The 15,939-nt window shown below is 35.5% G+C and overlaps 1 protein-coding gene across 1 annotated transcript; it reads right to left on the bottom strand.

Annotated features, from left to right (window-relative positions):
• Window positions 1–2,050: 2,050 nt before the first annotated feature.
• On the bottom strand, window positions 2,051–2,970 carry cart3 (cocaine- and amphetamine-regulated transcript 3). The gene is made up of 3 exons (XM_084107482.1): window positions 2,704–2,970; window positions 2,515–2,598; window positions 2,051–2,345 (listed from the first exon to the last, which is right to left on the bottom strand). The coding sequence occupies exons 1-3, from the start codon at window positions 2,863–2,865 to the stop codon at window positions 2,238–2,240; spliced, it is 354 nt and encodes a 117-aa protein (XP_083963608.1). The 5' UTR covers window positions 2,866–2,970; the 3' UTR covers window positions 2,051–2,237.
• Window positions 2,971–15,939: the final 12,969 nt, after the last annotated feature.

The raw sequence follows: 15,939 nt of genomic DNA, 5'->3' as shown, positions 1-15,939 counted from the left end.
ATACTGTATTTGAAAAGATACATAATTTGCATTACTGTTACTGGTTTATGGCATTATGTAAATGAAATGTGTGCTATTTATAATTTGGTGTCTGTGTTTGATTATCACATATGGTGCATTAAGGTTAAAGTTTAAGCAGTTAAACACAAATACAACGTTTTAAAAGTTAAAAGGCCACATCTATTTATTATAGAAATAAATACAAATAAAAACGGACCTTAAGATATCTTCTGGATTTACAAAATTTGAGTTGCAATTAAACTTAACTGTTTAATATAAGTCATCATGCACTGATCACATGTCTTAGACAGTAAAATAATAATAAGTTTAACAGTAAAAGGGAGGGATTTGCTTTCATTTGTCTATTGTGAAGCTAGAATGTATTGCTGTTTCATCCAAACCCTGTCAATGAAGACTCATGATGGACTTTCTTGTAAAAATTACAGCAAAAACACATTATATTTGAAAAGATTAAGATGATTACAGCTTGCAGCTATATTTTAAAATATATTTATTTCGTAAAATACTTTTTTTTGCAGGATGTAATCTGCTTATAAAAGGATTATTGTGTTTACATCACCTCAGTTGTCATTTTTTCGAGCAGAGCTAATTGTTACCTAAAGCAAATGACAATTTTATTAAACATCACATTCTGCTTTCCTCATATTTGCATCACATAATAAATTAGCTTCCTCTCCAGCAACCTGAATGCAATTACACAGTCAAATGAATAATGAAAAATCATTATGATATCTGAATATGAAATGGCTTACAGGTGCACAGAGGTTTGATTGTTATATAAAACGAGGCCCATCAACATCTATTTTTATGCAGAGATGTGCTTGACCTGTTCCTCAGTGCCAGCCAGAAACAGCAGACACGTATTTCCCGTCGTTCTCCACTCTTCTTCTGCTGGCACTCTTTCAAATATTTACAAACATAAATGAACCTAACAAGAAGTGAAAGCACCCATTTGAATGCCAACTTTGATTGACATCTGAGGGAATTTGGGTGTGTTTTTCTGCTTGGCTGGACGTCTCAGAGCTAATCATGGGACAGCCTGTACTTACTGTGCACTTTTCCTCATTCTCTCCTATGAGTCAGAGGCTTTTTGTAATTCAGAAATGTCACATATTTTAAACCCTTGTTATATTTAAGCTGTTGAAATCATGCATGCAGATTGAGATGTGTGAGACGAATTGAAGAAATGAAAAGGAACGGAAAACCGAGGTGATGTGTTTTATAAAACATTTTCCCTGATATGTCATTATTATATTATTGTTCAGTCAACTTATTACATTCAAAAATCAAGACTTGGTATGTATAGCTTCAAAAAGATTATGGGTAACACTTTACAGTAAGGTTCATTAGTAACATTAGTTAATGTATTTACTAACATGAACTAACAATGAGCAAAACATTTGTTACAGTATTAATCTTTGTTGATGTTAGTTAATAAAAATGCAGCTGTTCATTGTTTGTTCATGTTAGTTCACAGTGCATTAACTAATGTTAACAAATACAACCTTTGATTTTAATAATGTATCAGTAAATGTTGAAATTAATATTAACTTAGATTAATAAATGCTGTAGAAGTATTGTTCATTAGTTAATGTTAACTAGTTAACTAATGTTAACTATGAACCTTATTGTAAAGTGTTACCCTATTATGTATTTTCCTGCAACCAACAATTGCACTAATCTTGATCATAATTTAGGATGTGTTAACCAACAACATATTCGTTTAATTTTTCTATTAACATTGTACAATTTGTACAATTACATTTTGAGTGTTCAGTTACTTGATTTTAACTCGATTTTTCTTCATCTGTAAAAAGTGCAGTGAACTTTTCACTGCAGGTTGCCACTTTTGATTTTACTTAAGGGAAAAAAATAAACTTTTATTAAGTAAAACTTATTTTAGTAAGTTGATTTTTCTTACAGTGCATAATGTTTTGTCATGTGTATTGAGGAGTAAGTCAGGTGTCAATTTAATTTATATGCCACAACAAAATATCTTTATTATACTAGAGGAAACAGACAGACTGCCTTAGAAAACAAAAGTCCACACAATTTATTCAGGTTTAGTTACACATCAAGAGCAGCAAATAATTAAACAATCTTTCAAATTCATGTTTTTCTCATAGCGCTTCATAATCATAAAAATAGAAATCACATAATATATAAATATCTGTAATACCATGTGTATATTTCCAACTCACAATCCATCTTTGTCTTTACAAACACTTCAGCAAAAAGTAATTGCAAAACGCTCCACGTGGACAGTCACACATTTTGCCGATTCTTGAGCCTTTTCTGATGGCGCATTGCTCTCCAACGTCGCACTGATGTGAAAGCAAATCGTCAGTGTTAGATAACTCACTGTCAGCGTTTTTGTGAATAAATGTAGATAGTAAATTTGTGATTTGAATCTAGACAAAATCCATTCTATTATTATGGAAATAAAGTGTTATTAAATATCAAATAGTGAAAAATCTATTTTATGCTACTCACTGTAGGAACGCGTCCAAACTTCTTTTCCCAAAGTGAGATGCGTTTACTCTGCAGTTTCTCCAGAACGTCATGCAAAGCCCCCAGCTGTGAACAGTAATTAATCAATCAAAAGTAAGTGTCATTAAATTGCTTTTTGAGAAGGGAGAAACATTTGTTTTCTATACGCGAAGAGAATTACGCAATACTTACGAGCTGCTTTTCGTTGGTCAGATTCGGGTCCTTTGGGTAAAACTCCCTCAAAGCTCTCGTTTCTAAGTCAGATTCGTTGTCAAAGTCCATTTCAGCACCTTGAATGCAAGAAAGCAGCACAGCGCATGCCATCGCTGTCGTCCAGAGTTTGGAGCTCTCCATGGTCACAGCCAAGATTGAACGCGTCCTCTGCACTGAGATTCAAGTGAACACTCGCTTCCCGCGGTCCAATCACCTTATATCTGCTCCAGTGACACACCACTCACTTCGGTCCCTCTTTTGCTCCACCTTACACATTGATTTTTGCCCATGCGTAAAAAGGACGCAGACGATGACTCATTGCGTAAAGCTCCCGAGTTTATGTCCAAAACAAGACAGAAATACGCCTGAAGGGGATTTAGGCTGGTAATTGTTTTGCATATTATTATTGTATATGATTCTGCTTTTTGAGTGTTTTAGCAGAAGTTTTTTGAAACGGGACAAGGTGTCACTGTTTATTTCTGAAATCTGTATAGCCACATATCTAAAAAAAAAAACGTTTAAAGTATTTCCACCATCATTGCACAGGAAGAAGATACACTTCATTTAACACGTTGACTTTTTTAAGCATGTTTAAACCACAATGGTACAATTATGGTAATTACCACAATGGTAAAATTTACTGGTAACATTATGGGTCACACTTAAGATTAGGCCTAACTATTAACTATGACTTTTTCCTCAATAAACTCCTAATTACTGCTAATTAGTTTAGAAATGCTGGTTAAATTTAGGAATTGGGTAGGATTAAGGGATGTAGAATATGGTCATGAAGAATAAGGCATTAATATGTGCTTTATAAGTACTAATAAACAGCCAATATGCTAGTAATATAATAAGCAACTGGTGAATAGTGAGATTTGGACCCTAAACTAAAGTGTTACCAAATTATGAAATAGCTCAAAAATACCTGGTTTTCTGGTCTCACATCCTGGCCATCTGAAAGTGGCCAGAGTGCTTTAGAACCAAAGTTTAAGATTTAATCAGGTTGAAGATTTTTTTTTGTTTTAGTTTTTTGGAACAAAAACAGCTAAATGTGACATTTAATGTGACTCAACCTGGTATGAAAATACTGTTGTCCTGAGAACATATTTCAACCTTTCAGCCTATAGTCTATCCTAAATCTATGCTAAGGTGGTTTTATTGTGTTCACTTATTACAAAAAATATTAATATGTAAAAAGTTAAATTCGTATAACTAATAGAAACCAATATACAAAACCACTAATCTCATAAATCCCTATGTGACAACCTGCCCCGCTCTCCCCTATATGCCCTCAACCCACTGTTTTTGTAATGTAAATATAAAATGGCCCTCTTTTTAAATATATTCAAATTATATGTTATATAACAACATTATTGTCATCCCACACTAGTTTAGCATGACCATAATACTTATTTTTAGTAATGGAAAAATATACACAAAGATGATGAAGCTTAAGTGTTCCTCCATACCAGCTGTCCTACTTGCATTCATCTCTAGTTTGTCTGCTTTTTGTGAAGCAGCATGCACAGTCTTTATTGAACGTCCAAAAGGAACATCAATAGCTTGCCAGAAAGAAAACCTGCAAAAGACCAGGACAAAGAGAAACTGAATGGTCCTCCATTCTTAATGCTATTTTTCTTAAATGCACACAAGAAAGTTATTTTCTCTGGCCAAAAAATTCATTTGGCACAGGTTACCATTGAAGATTTTTGTCATTTTTTGTTGATTAATCCTATTCTAGGCACACAAAGTGTTGTTTTGTTGTTTCCTGCTGATTAATGCAAAGCCAAGCCTCACTTTGATCCGGTCTCAGTTGCTTCATGAGGATCTTTTGTCAGTTAGAGGCAGGAATCAAACCGGGTCCGTCTGACTGCTCTGTGGGCTGCATGAGTCATATCATTCCAATTACTACATGTATTATTGCCTGTCAGAAACTTGTCCTTCTGCACGGTTACCTGTTTATTAATACGACCACTGTCGGGGTAGTTTTGCTCACCACTCACGTCAAATGAGCTCAATTTTAATTTCCTTCCAAGAAAAATGATTCAGTTTTGTGCAGGCAGATAGTTCATATGCATAAGCACACATGTCAGTGGTATAACACCAGCAAAATGTTTCACTTTTCACGGTCATTATTTGCATAAAATTTCTCCACACTGCTAAAATAAGGTCCTGAGGGTGTCGTTCCTGTCAAAACAGTGTAGACCATTTTTGAAGAGATGATTACCGGATAGGACAGGATTGCTATAGGGTGTCAAATCCAGAACAAGTGTGAGAATGGCTGAAAGGAATATAACTTAAAATACACACTGGCAGTTGCAGTAACTTGAGCATAAGTTTTGCTGTTGTCCATGCAGACTTCATACACAGTTTGACTTGACAGTTTGCAAATGGTAGTTTGGTTCGCCACCCTCTAATAGGGTTTGTCTCCGATTTAAGTTGAGGAAATTACATATCTTCTGCCAAACAGCCTATACAACAAAGAAAGCCTGACATCTTTTAATAATAAACTCTCACCTTAAAGTTCCCATTAAGATTATTGGACTATAGAAAACCTTCCTAAGCCACTGAAGGAGGTTGTTTATATGCAGCAAAGAGGAAGATGGGTTTTGTCCTTTGAAGGCAAATCTCAAAGACGATGCAGGAGTGTTGTGTGGGTGAGATAGGAATTCATTATCTTCCTGACTTATCTAAGTATTCCTCCGAATTCTGAGATCCTGGCTCATTTGTTTGGTTCAAAGATGTTTGTGATCTCCTTTGGCGGGCATGTCGATGACCTCTCACCTTTTTTCTACCGGATGAATCCTCTTGAGAGAGTCGAGTTACTGGAAAGATCTTTGGAATTGATTTTGTGTGGGTGTGTGATTTCTCTTTTCCTTCAGGTGATCAAGTTAAGTGCATTACAGCCTTATTGCCTCTCAATTGTTGAAAAATTAAAAGTAAATTAACATCTGATATACTTGAGTCTTATTTTCATACCATGAAGATTTTGACTCCTTTTAATTTATCACAGCATTGATATAAAGCAGAACATCAGATCCCAAATTCCTTTAATTTTTCTTGATTTTCATTATATTTCCATCACTTAAAGAGTGAAGATGTTCTGCCAGTCATCAGCAGTTGTTATATACAAAACAATCTAAGATGATCTGAATGCCTGAAAATAGTTTGGAAGAAGAAAAAAAATTAATGAAAATGTTATTATACACTAATAATATCAGTCTGTGCATTAATAGAGGATATTTTGCACTAAATCCCCACTATCGCTAATACCGCTTCAGAGCGATATTTGAGGCTGAGCATATGCCATCATTCATCACGTTCAGGAACATATGCCCCAAAATTGCGAGAATTTGAGGAAAAAATTAAATTTTTTGGTCAAGTGCAAAAACTGTCTCTTGTTTGTTGAACTGAAGGCAGTCAGAGCCGTGATGATATTCTGAACAGCATTCTTGCTTCTGTGATATTGCTTCATCGAACATGGTTAATAAAAGCTTTGTTATAGCTCAAACAGGATCACAGGTTTGATTCCTAGGGACAGCAAAAACTAGGATCAACGCAGCACGCAGCACGTTTCACGATTTGCAGCACGTTTCTGTATTTGGTTGCAATGTGAGTATTTGCAGTGCGTTTCTGTATTTGGTTGCGTTGTGAGTATTTGCAGTGTGTTTCTGTATTTGGTTGCGTTGTGAGTATTTGCAGCACGTTTCTGTATTTGGTTGCATTGTGAGTATTTGTAGTTTGTTTCTATATTTAGTTGCATTGTGAGTATTTGCAGATTGTTTCTGTATTTGGTTGCATTGTGAGTATTTGCAATGCATTTCTGTATTTGGTTGCGATGTGAGTATTTGCAGCGCGTTTCTGTATTTGGTTGCATTGTGTGTATTTGCAGTGCATTTCTGTATTTGGTTGCGTTGTGAGTATTTGCAGTGTGTTTCTGTATTTGGTTGCGTTGTGAGTATTTGCAGCGCGTTTCTGTATTTGGTTGCATTGTGAGTATTTGCAGTGCGTTTCTGTATTTGGTTGCATTGTGAGTATTTGCAGTGTGTTTCTGTATTTGGTTGCATTGTGAGTATTTGCAGCACGTTTCTGTATTTGGTTGCATTGTGAGTATTTGTAGCTTGTTTCTATATTTAGTTGCATTGTGAGTATTTGCAGATTGTTTCTGTATTTGGTTGCATTGTGAGTATTTGCAATGCATTTCTGTATTTGGTTGCGATGTGAGTATTTGCAGCGCGTTTCTGTATTTGGTTGCATTGTGCGTATTTGCAGTGCATTTCTGTATTTGGTTGCGTTTCTGTATTTGGTTGCATTGTGAGTATTTGCAGTGCGTTTCTATATTTAGTTGCATTGTGAGTATTTGCAGCTTGTTTCTGTATTTGGTTGCGATGTGAGTATTTGCAGCGCGTTTCTGTATTTGGTTGCGATGTGAGTATTTGCAGCGCGTTTCTGTATTTGGTTGCATTGTGAGTATTTGCAATGCGTTTCTGTATTTGGTTGCGATGCGAATATTTGCAACGCGTTTCTGTATTTGGTTGCGTTGTGAGTATTAGCAGCACGTTTCTGTATTTGGTTGCATTGTGAGTATTTACAGTGCATTTCATATTTTGCAGTGCATTTCACATTTCATACAGAAACAATACAGCTTGTTTCTGTATTTGGTTGCGATGTGAGTATTTGCAGCGTGTTTCTGTATTTGGTTGCGATGTGAGTATTTGCAGCGCGTTTCTGTATTTGGTTGCATTGTGAGTATTTGCAATGCGTTTCTGTATTTGGTTGCGATGTGAGTATTTGCAGCTTGTTTCTGTATTTGGTTGCGATGTGAGTATTTGCAGCACGTTTCTGTATTTGGCTGCATTGTGAGTATTTGCAATGCGTTTCTGTATTTGGTTGCAATGTGAGTATTTGCAGCACGTTTCTGTATTTGGCTGCATTGTGAGTATTTGCAATGCGTTTCTGTATTTGGTTGCAATGTGAGTATTTGCAGCGCGTTTCTGTATTTGGTTGCATTGTGAGTATTTGCAGTGCATTTCTGTATTTGGTTGCAATATGAGTATTTGCAGCGTGTTTCTGTATTTGGTTGCATTGTGAGTATTTGCAGCTTGTTTCTATATTTAGTTGCATTGTGAGTATTTGCAGCACGTTTCTGTATTTGGTTGCAATGTGAGTATTTGCAGTGCGTTTCTGTATTTGGTTGCATTGTGAGTATTTGCAGCTTGTTTCTGTATTTGGTTGCGATGTGAGTATTTGCAGCTTGTTTCTGTATTTGGTTGCATTGTGAGTATTTGCCATGTGTTTCTGTATTTGGTTGCGATGTGAATATTTGCAGCGCGTTTCTGTATTTGGTTGCATTGTGAGTATTTGCAGTGCATTTCTGTATTTGGTTGCATTGTGAGTATCTACAGCTTGTTTCTGTATTTGGTTGCGATGTGAGTATTTGCAGCGCGTTTCTGTATTTGGTTGCGATGTGAGTATTTGCAGCGTGTTTCTGTATTTGGTTGCATTGTGAGTATTTGCAGCGTGTTTCTGTATTTGGTTGCGATGTGAGTATTTGCAGCGCGTTTCTGTATTTGGTTGTGTTGTGAGTATTTGAAGCACATGTGTTGTCAAACTGATGAAGATGTTTTCTTTATTTGCTAGTGTTTTTTTCAATTTGCATGTGTTTTCTTAAGTTGCAGCGCATTGAGCTCTCCCGGCCACTGTAAAAAACTGATAAAAATGTAAATGTGTACCTTGAATGTAATGTTGCTTTAGATAAAAGTATCTGTCAAATGCATAAATGTAAATGAAAAAGGATAACAAAGAAACCATGTAGTTTCAGGAGCTTCAGCATAGCAACAGGGGGACACGCTAACCCAGAGAGAGGAAGAGCTGTGTCTGAACTGTCAATTACTCTGAGGGCTATAACACTTTACCAGTAGCCAGAGGTCCCTTGTTAGCGCCAGACCTTCATTTGTCAACGCACAAAACAGACTCCCCATTATGTCAGAGGGAGGGAATCAATTCCGAGACCCAAAACACAAGCCAAACATGCTTCAGACAGCCTTTAGATCCCAAAACACAAAAAATGAAGCTGATAAACGGGACGCGAGTCAGTTAATCAAGTTGCGAAGTGGCCAGTGGGCAAAATTAGATGTCAGCATGGATAGAGACAGAATCAGGTCACCTTATTGTGCAGCAAAGATTATCTCATGTGTCAGTGACGGCCACACTCCAGTCCACTGATTGCATCAGTCATTAAGATAACAGCAGCAGATGTGCCTGTTAGTGTGGTTCCTTAACAGATACATCCATCAACATCCTGGGTATCCTACAAGACACGACACGCTCAAGATCTGTCAAAGAAAAGCATCGCCACATACTCAAGAATCCCTACAGCTGTTATTAATACGCAAGCTGAGCCTATTTGTACTGAGCGGACCCATCTCACCTCTATCATAAACACTGGCTAGAGAGCAGATGAGATAGCAAAAGAGCAGTTCGAGTGTTTCGGGGTCTCGATGAGGTAAAGAATGATAAACAAGAGGCAAAAAGGACGAGCAGATAGGAACGAGCTTGTTTGATTGCAAAGTCTGTCTTTGACCTGTCATATAAGGAGAAGATTAAAGGGAAAAAAGTACACAGAGCAAAGCAAAGGGTACAATACGCTTCTTTAAATAACACTGCGCAACATTCTGTTCCTGCTGAGGGTTTCGGTAGGGGATCTTGTTCGCAGATGTAATCATCTGTCTTTTGATATTTTTTTCATGTTCCTGTTTAAGTTGATGAATAATGAAACCCTCCCATTTACATCTTTACTCCTGATGCCTTTGAAGCATGAAGAAGAATCATTTCTCTAATGGGATTGACAGTTGTCTTGTTAAAACGTTTGTTCTTAACTGACATTGTCGCATGCATACTGCATTGGTTTTATTTGTTCCACCAAATCGTCCTAAATTAAGTTCAAAGACAGAAAGTGAAAGCTTTTCTACATCCACTCCTTTCTGTTTGGGGCAAAAACATCAGTGATGTATTCACAAAATAGTTAGAAAGGCAGTCCGCACATACCGGGGTCCACGGTCTGAGATGTTGTGCGTCATTGTGAGGTAATTAGGGGTCTCTGAAAAATCTGCCTCAACTCTGCCCTGCCTACAAAGCTTTATTTATTCTGACGAGGGGTTTCTTATCTCCCTAATTGCACTGTATAGCTATCGTGATGTTAAGCTTTATAATATTGCTTAACGACTCGACTTCCATTCCACCCACTCTCTTCAAATCCATTTTTAGACAAAAGCTTCACATCTTTAAGCTAACGCCAACATAACAGAATAAAGCGGGCTGAAAAGGACAGTAATAAGGCAATAAATTCAAAAGAAGAACTTTAGGTGACTTCTGCGGAAAATATTTAGAGAGGAATTCTTCTCTTCAAGAAAATTGAATCACTAACATAGAATTTTATAATAATAATAATAATTATTATAATGATTTATAAAGACCTTTTAAAAGAATTACTGGCACATATAGAATTTTTGGGTAAAAATGTCAAGTTATTTATTATTTAAATCATTATTTAAGAGTTAATGTTAATTTCTATATTTACAAATACATTTTTAAAATAAAAAACTGTATCTTTTAACATTAGTTAATGAACTGTGAACTAACATGAACAAACAATGCAACAAACAATAACATTAACTAACATTATCTTCATAATCAATGTTAATAAATAATGTAAAATATTTATGACAATAATGAATGTTATATATATATATATTCTGTATATATGGTGAGCAGTGAATATATTATACATAATACAGGTGCTGGTCATAAAATTAGATTTGCATCTGCCCACACTGCCAAAAGAACCAAAACCTGGTTCAATGACCATGGTATTACTGTGTAATTACTGTGTGATTTCATGTAATATTCTAATTTTCTGGGATTTTGATTTCATGGGTTTCATAAGCTGTAAGCCATAATCATCAAAATTATAACAAATAAAGGCTTGAAATATCTCACTTTGCATGTAATGAGTCTATATAATATATTAGTTTCACCTGTTAAGTTGAATTCTTGAAATAAATAAACTTTTTGATGATATTCTAATTTTATGACCAGCACCTGTATATAATTTATAGGTTTTCCTCGCATTACATGTATTAACAGATTCTCAGACCCAGCAAATTCTGTGGATGGAGAGAAGTTACATAATGTCTGTCTTATAGTCTGCGGTGTATTTTTAACCTTTTTAATAAATAAATATTTTAAGTAAAAGAGTAGTTTAATGTTTAACGTGTTCAGTCCATAAGATTTTCTCTCAGACAGAACCAGCGAGCCTCAATGGCCTCTTCTGAAAGCAAAGTTCCTGTCATTTTCACTGCAGCAGCCAAGAAGAAATACAGGACATGTTTGGGTGGCTCGTCAGAGAGGGAAGGTGACCTGCAAGATACAAAGAGGACAGAATGATGAGTGTCAGCCGAGCAGCTTTAGATAGATTGCACATATCTCTGGAAGTGACTCAAGGTAGCTGTTCATTAACCCTGCACACAAGTGTCACACAAAGCAACACGTCCTTTCCGACAGCAAATTGAGTTTCCATCATCCAATGAGCGTTTATTTGAAAAACAAGCGCTTCTTCATTTTGCCAGCCTCCTCCACCAGCTCCACGTAATTACACAGCATAAATAATTAAAGAAGTGAGCAGCTGATTATTGCAGACTTAATGACTCACTCAGTCTCTCACTAACTGCTTCCTTCCACTGAGGACTGACAAAGCCTGTGTTATCTTCCCTGCTGGAATGTCTCGCTTCTGATATTTGCAATTTCTTAATTATACGTTTTATGAAATTCTGAGACCGATATCAGATCTCAGCTGTATTTGCTTTTCCACTCATTTAATATCATATTGGTTATTGAGAAAATTCTAAATGAAAATTTGGATGACTTTACTCAACCCAAATCTCATTAAGTTCTAAGCTTATAAAGGAGGATGTAATATCTTTATTTTTGAAAGTATTGATGAGCATTTTAGAATATATATGACCTAGTAAAAGGGACTATATGCCTATTGTATATTCAATAAAATAAGTTGTAAACTCAGTGTTCATAATTAAACAAACAATGCCATCTAGTGTTCAATGTAAATAACAAACATTGGTTGTTTTTGATATCATTATGAGGACATACTACTTCACTAAAAGTTATTTATCTTGAATTAAGTAATTCTTAAGGTCACCACGAAATCAAAATTGGCTATTCTTTTTTTGTGGAACATTACAGTATTTGTTATAAATGATATCCATGAACATCATTATTTTTTTTAAAAATTGATAGTCTTTAATCAAATGAATCTCCACTACCCATTGCTTCTTCTCTTCTCTTCTCTTCTCTTCTCTTCTCTTCTCTTCTCTTCTCTTCTCTTCTCTTCTCTTCTCTTCTCTTCTCTTCTCTTCTCTTCTCTTCTCTTCTCTTCTCTTCTCTTCTCTTCTCTTCTTGTTTCCAAGCCAGCTCAGATTGCACAGGTGACACAGCTGCACTGACTGTTGATAACAACAATAGATGGAAACAATCAGAGAGGAAGAGGAGGAAGAGTAAGAGGTGGTAGACAAGGAAGAAGAGGATGTGGAAGAACAAGGCGTGTAGTGTTGTCAAGGCTGGATCTTTCTCTTTTTTATTTTTGCAGTTGCACGACTTTTTTGAGTGTACCGTAAAATGCTTTTCATTTAAAGAGTTTTTTTGACCTTTTGGGCTTTTGCATTCGGGCTACATGTATTTTTACAGTATGCAAGTGCCGAATATACAGACATTCGATACTACACAATAGCCTACTTGCAGTACACACTATATTCACCTTACATGCACTGTACTTGTACCTGTAATTTTATGGCTTTAAACAGAATGGTCGGACAGAATATCTCTTCACTGTCAGAGATATAAATCAGAGACGAATCCTCACCAGTGATCGCAGCTGTAGCTGTAGAGAAAAGGAAACAAGGACAAAAAAAAATGGCTTCAAAAGGAAGAAAGGGTAAGTGAGGTTGATACAGAGAGCACACTTTCTCATACTGCCATTCATTTCATAATACAAAAGTGAAATACTTTGAAAAACTTTCATTCCACATCATTCTGAAAAAGATCAAATGCAGGTGTCACTGAGGGTGGACAGTCATCCCGCATCTGTCACAGCAGGACTCAAATGAGCCGGACACCCTCAGAAACCAATTACCGCTCTGATCTTCATATTCAACGGATATCTGTGCCAGAATATTTTTAGTTATCTGTTGCAGAATGTTTTAATGTTCATTACTGTCTTGTTGAAAGTTTATTTGATTACATTTGAATGTAATTTATTATTGTATATATTTTTATTATTATTTATTTTTCCAATTCTGGCATCATGCCATCACAGTTTTTACTGTGTATATTAATATTTATTCTGTGAAGAGGATTGGGTTTAAATTGTAGTTAGCTGAATAGTGAGTTCCCACTCAACATTAACTGTCCAAATAATAAAAACAAAGAAAAAACGTTTAATTAGTATTAGTATTTTCTCAATAAAGAATAGAGCAGGCACTACCAGCACTCCACAGCTGAAACCCAAACGCAAATGAGAACTGCTTTATTTACAAGATATTCAATGATAACTTGTGTGATTTTCATTGAACTGTTGTGTTTTTAGGTCTCCCATTTCTTTTAGCTGATGCAATGTATTATAGATGTTGGCTTCTATATGTGGCAACAATACACGCATATTTGAGGAAACAAAGAATGTACTTTTGAGTCATTTTCACGTTATATCAAACCTTACCTTACCTAAGAAATTGTGCATTGAAATATTGATGCTGAGGTCTGGTAATTATCCCTTTTTTTGCAGCTCACAGGTAGTTTAGTAATATTACAGACATATTTTCCAACACTAAAGCTCCTGTCATAATAAAAGTGATGAAAAAAACACAAGACATGCATTAACTGTATCACTCGGACCATTTAATCAGATTACCAGATATGTTATGAGCCATAAACATGCTGAAAACAAATAATAACCCCAGTCATTATGGGTTCATTTAAACATTGTAATTAGCATGTCAGATTAAATCAAATAGCAAGTCTTACTGTTTATGTTAAATGTCTTATACAATCAAACTGTAAATGTAGGCCATAAATGAATAAAATCCAATTTCCAAATAAGATAAACATTTTAATGCATAACAACCAGCTTTTTTCAACACGTGCCCTGAATTAATATTAATTTCTGTCATTGTTCAGTAACTTAAATGTATATTTAAATACATTAAAGGCATATATTAATGTTAAAAAATCCTTCACCCGCAGGAAAACTGAGGTACAAAACAACACAGTGCAGCAAGTTGTGTATTACACCATAATATTATTCAGTGACACAATGGAACAATGAATAATTCAGTGGTTTGGCCTCATGACTAACAGGTTAAACATATTTATTTAGGGATCAATAAAGTGCCAGAGTGCGTGTGTATAACACAGGACAGCTAAATAATGCACCACTGAATCTCAAGGGGACACTAAACTGACCGATTTCAAGAAATGGACCAGAAAGTTGCACTCTCAACTACCAATGTATCGACTGTGCTCTTTCTCAGGGGAAACATTCACACTGCAGTCTTATTATAGAGCCTCATTTAAGTCATACAGCTAAATGCAAGAATGTAATGTGTAAATCATGACATCCAGCATTGAAGAACAGCTCATAATCTTTCATCGGATTCGAATGAAGGCCTATCCATTTCGTAGCTCTTTTTACTTTACATCCTATTTCACAGCTGTGGGTCTTTCATAATAACTGCATCTGGATGTATTCCATTCAGTGTTGGATTCCGCACTTAATTGTGACAGGCATCAGCACAGAAAACATATTTTGTGTATTTAAGCAGGAATAGTATTTCAATAGGAAAGTCTGATTGTACCTATACTGTATAAATGGCATGTGATACCAATCTAATCTTATACAATATGCTTTTTATCATTCCTCAGAGGACGCCATTCTTTCTCTAGATCAATGAGGACAGGGCATAGATCACACAGACAACTTTACAATTGAACCCCTGGGTTTTACCCTGATTGACTGTAATTAAGAGCGTCTAAACCCAAACATAATGGCCTGGATGCCCTCATGAACTGAGATTCTGTGGACACTGCGTCATTTTATTGTCTTGCCAGAAAGCATTCAGGAATAACGTCTCTGTTCTTCCTAAAGGCAATAAAACTGCAGGATCTTTAAATTAGTAATTTTCTAGTTCATTGACTTTAAACATCTGATGCACATAGCCAATGATTAAAATTTGGAATTTTGCACTTTATACTTCTCATTTTCTGTAGACTAAATTATTGCTTATATTTCTGCAAATCGATTTGTGATGGGCGTTGCATGTTCCAATCAAGTTCACAGTGAGAATATGAATTACATTGCCCATAATACATCTGACTTGCCTGTTTGTACTCCCAGAAACACCTCTGATGGCTGTACTCCTTGTCTAAGATATATATATATATATATATATTTACCTGCATTTACATTTACATTTACCTACATTTACATTTACCTTACCTAACCCTGCCTTGAAAAGCACCCGTAAAAGCTGTTGAGTTGAGTCAGGCGCGGATATGGATATACAGTATATGTATCCCTGCCTATATATATGTGTGTGTGTATCCCAAAACATTGTAACTGGCCTGAACATTTTGGTGACCAAATTTTCAGTGCTTTATAGTTATTATTATAGTATTATAGTTGTTATTGACTTTTTAATCAGGCTACTCGTCTGGTCACTGTTGGTATTGTGATGAATTGATGTATAAAGTTTCAGTACACTGGAAGCCACTTGACCACCAAAAAATAAAAAAAATCTCTAATGTGTGTGAAGAGAAATACTCTAATCACAGATTCCCGGTTTGAATATTTGCTTAAATGTAAAAGTGTTAAGCAGCTGAAGTTTCTTTTTTAAGTTGATGACCCCCCATTGCATTGATGTACATTGCTTTTACTCATCAAAATAAGTTAAACAATTTTCAACTTTTTTTGTATAAGTAATACAAGACTCAAGTTAAATGTAATTTAATATGACTTAAACATCCAAGTTGATTGTGCTTAAAACATTTAAGGCACCAACTTTTTTTTATTTCAGAATTAAAACTAGTCTAACTTCTTTGTTAAGGGTGTATTGAATAACTGCACAATTCATGAAGACAATAAGAAGT

Source organism: Abramis brama, assembly GCF_963993115.1.
Source record: "Abramis brama genome assembly, chromosome: 3".
Lineage (NCBI taxonomy): Eukaryota > Metazoa > Chordata > Actinopteri > Cypriniformes > Leuciscidae > Abramis > Abramis brama.
Note: the sequence above shows the minus strand (reverse complement) of the source record. Positions and strands in the feature narration are given on the sequence as shown.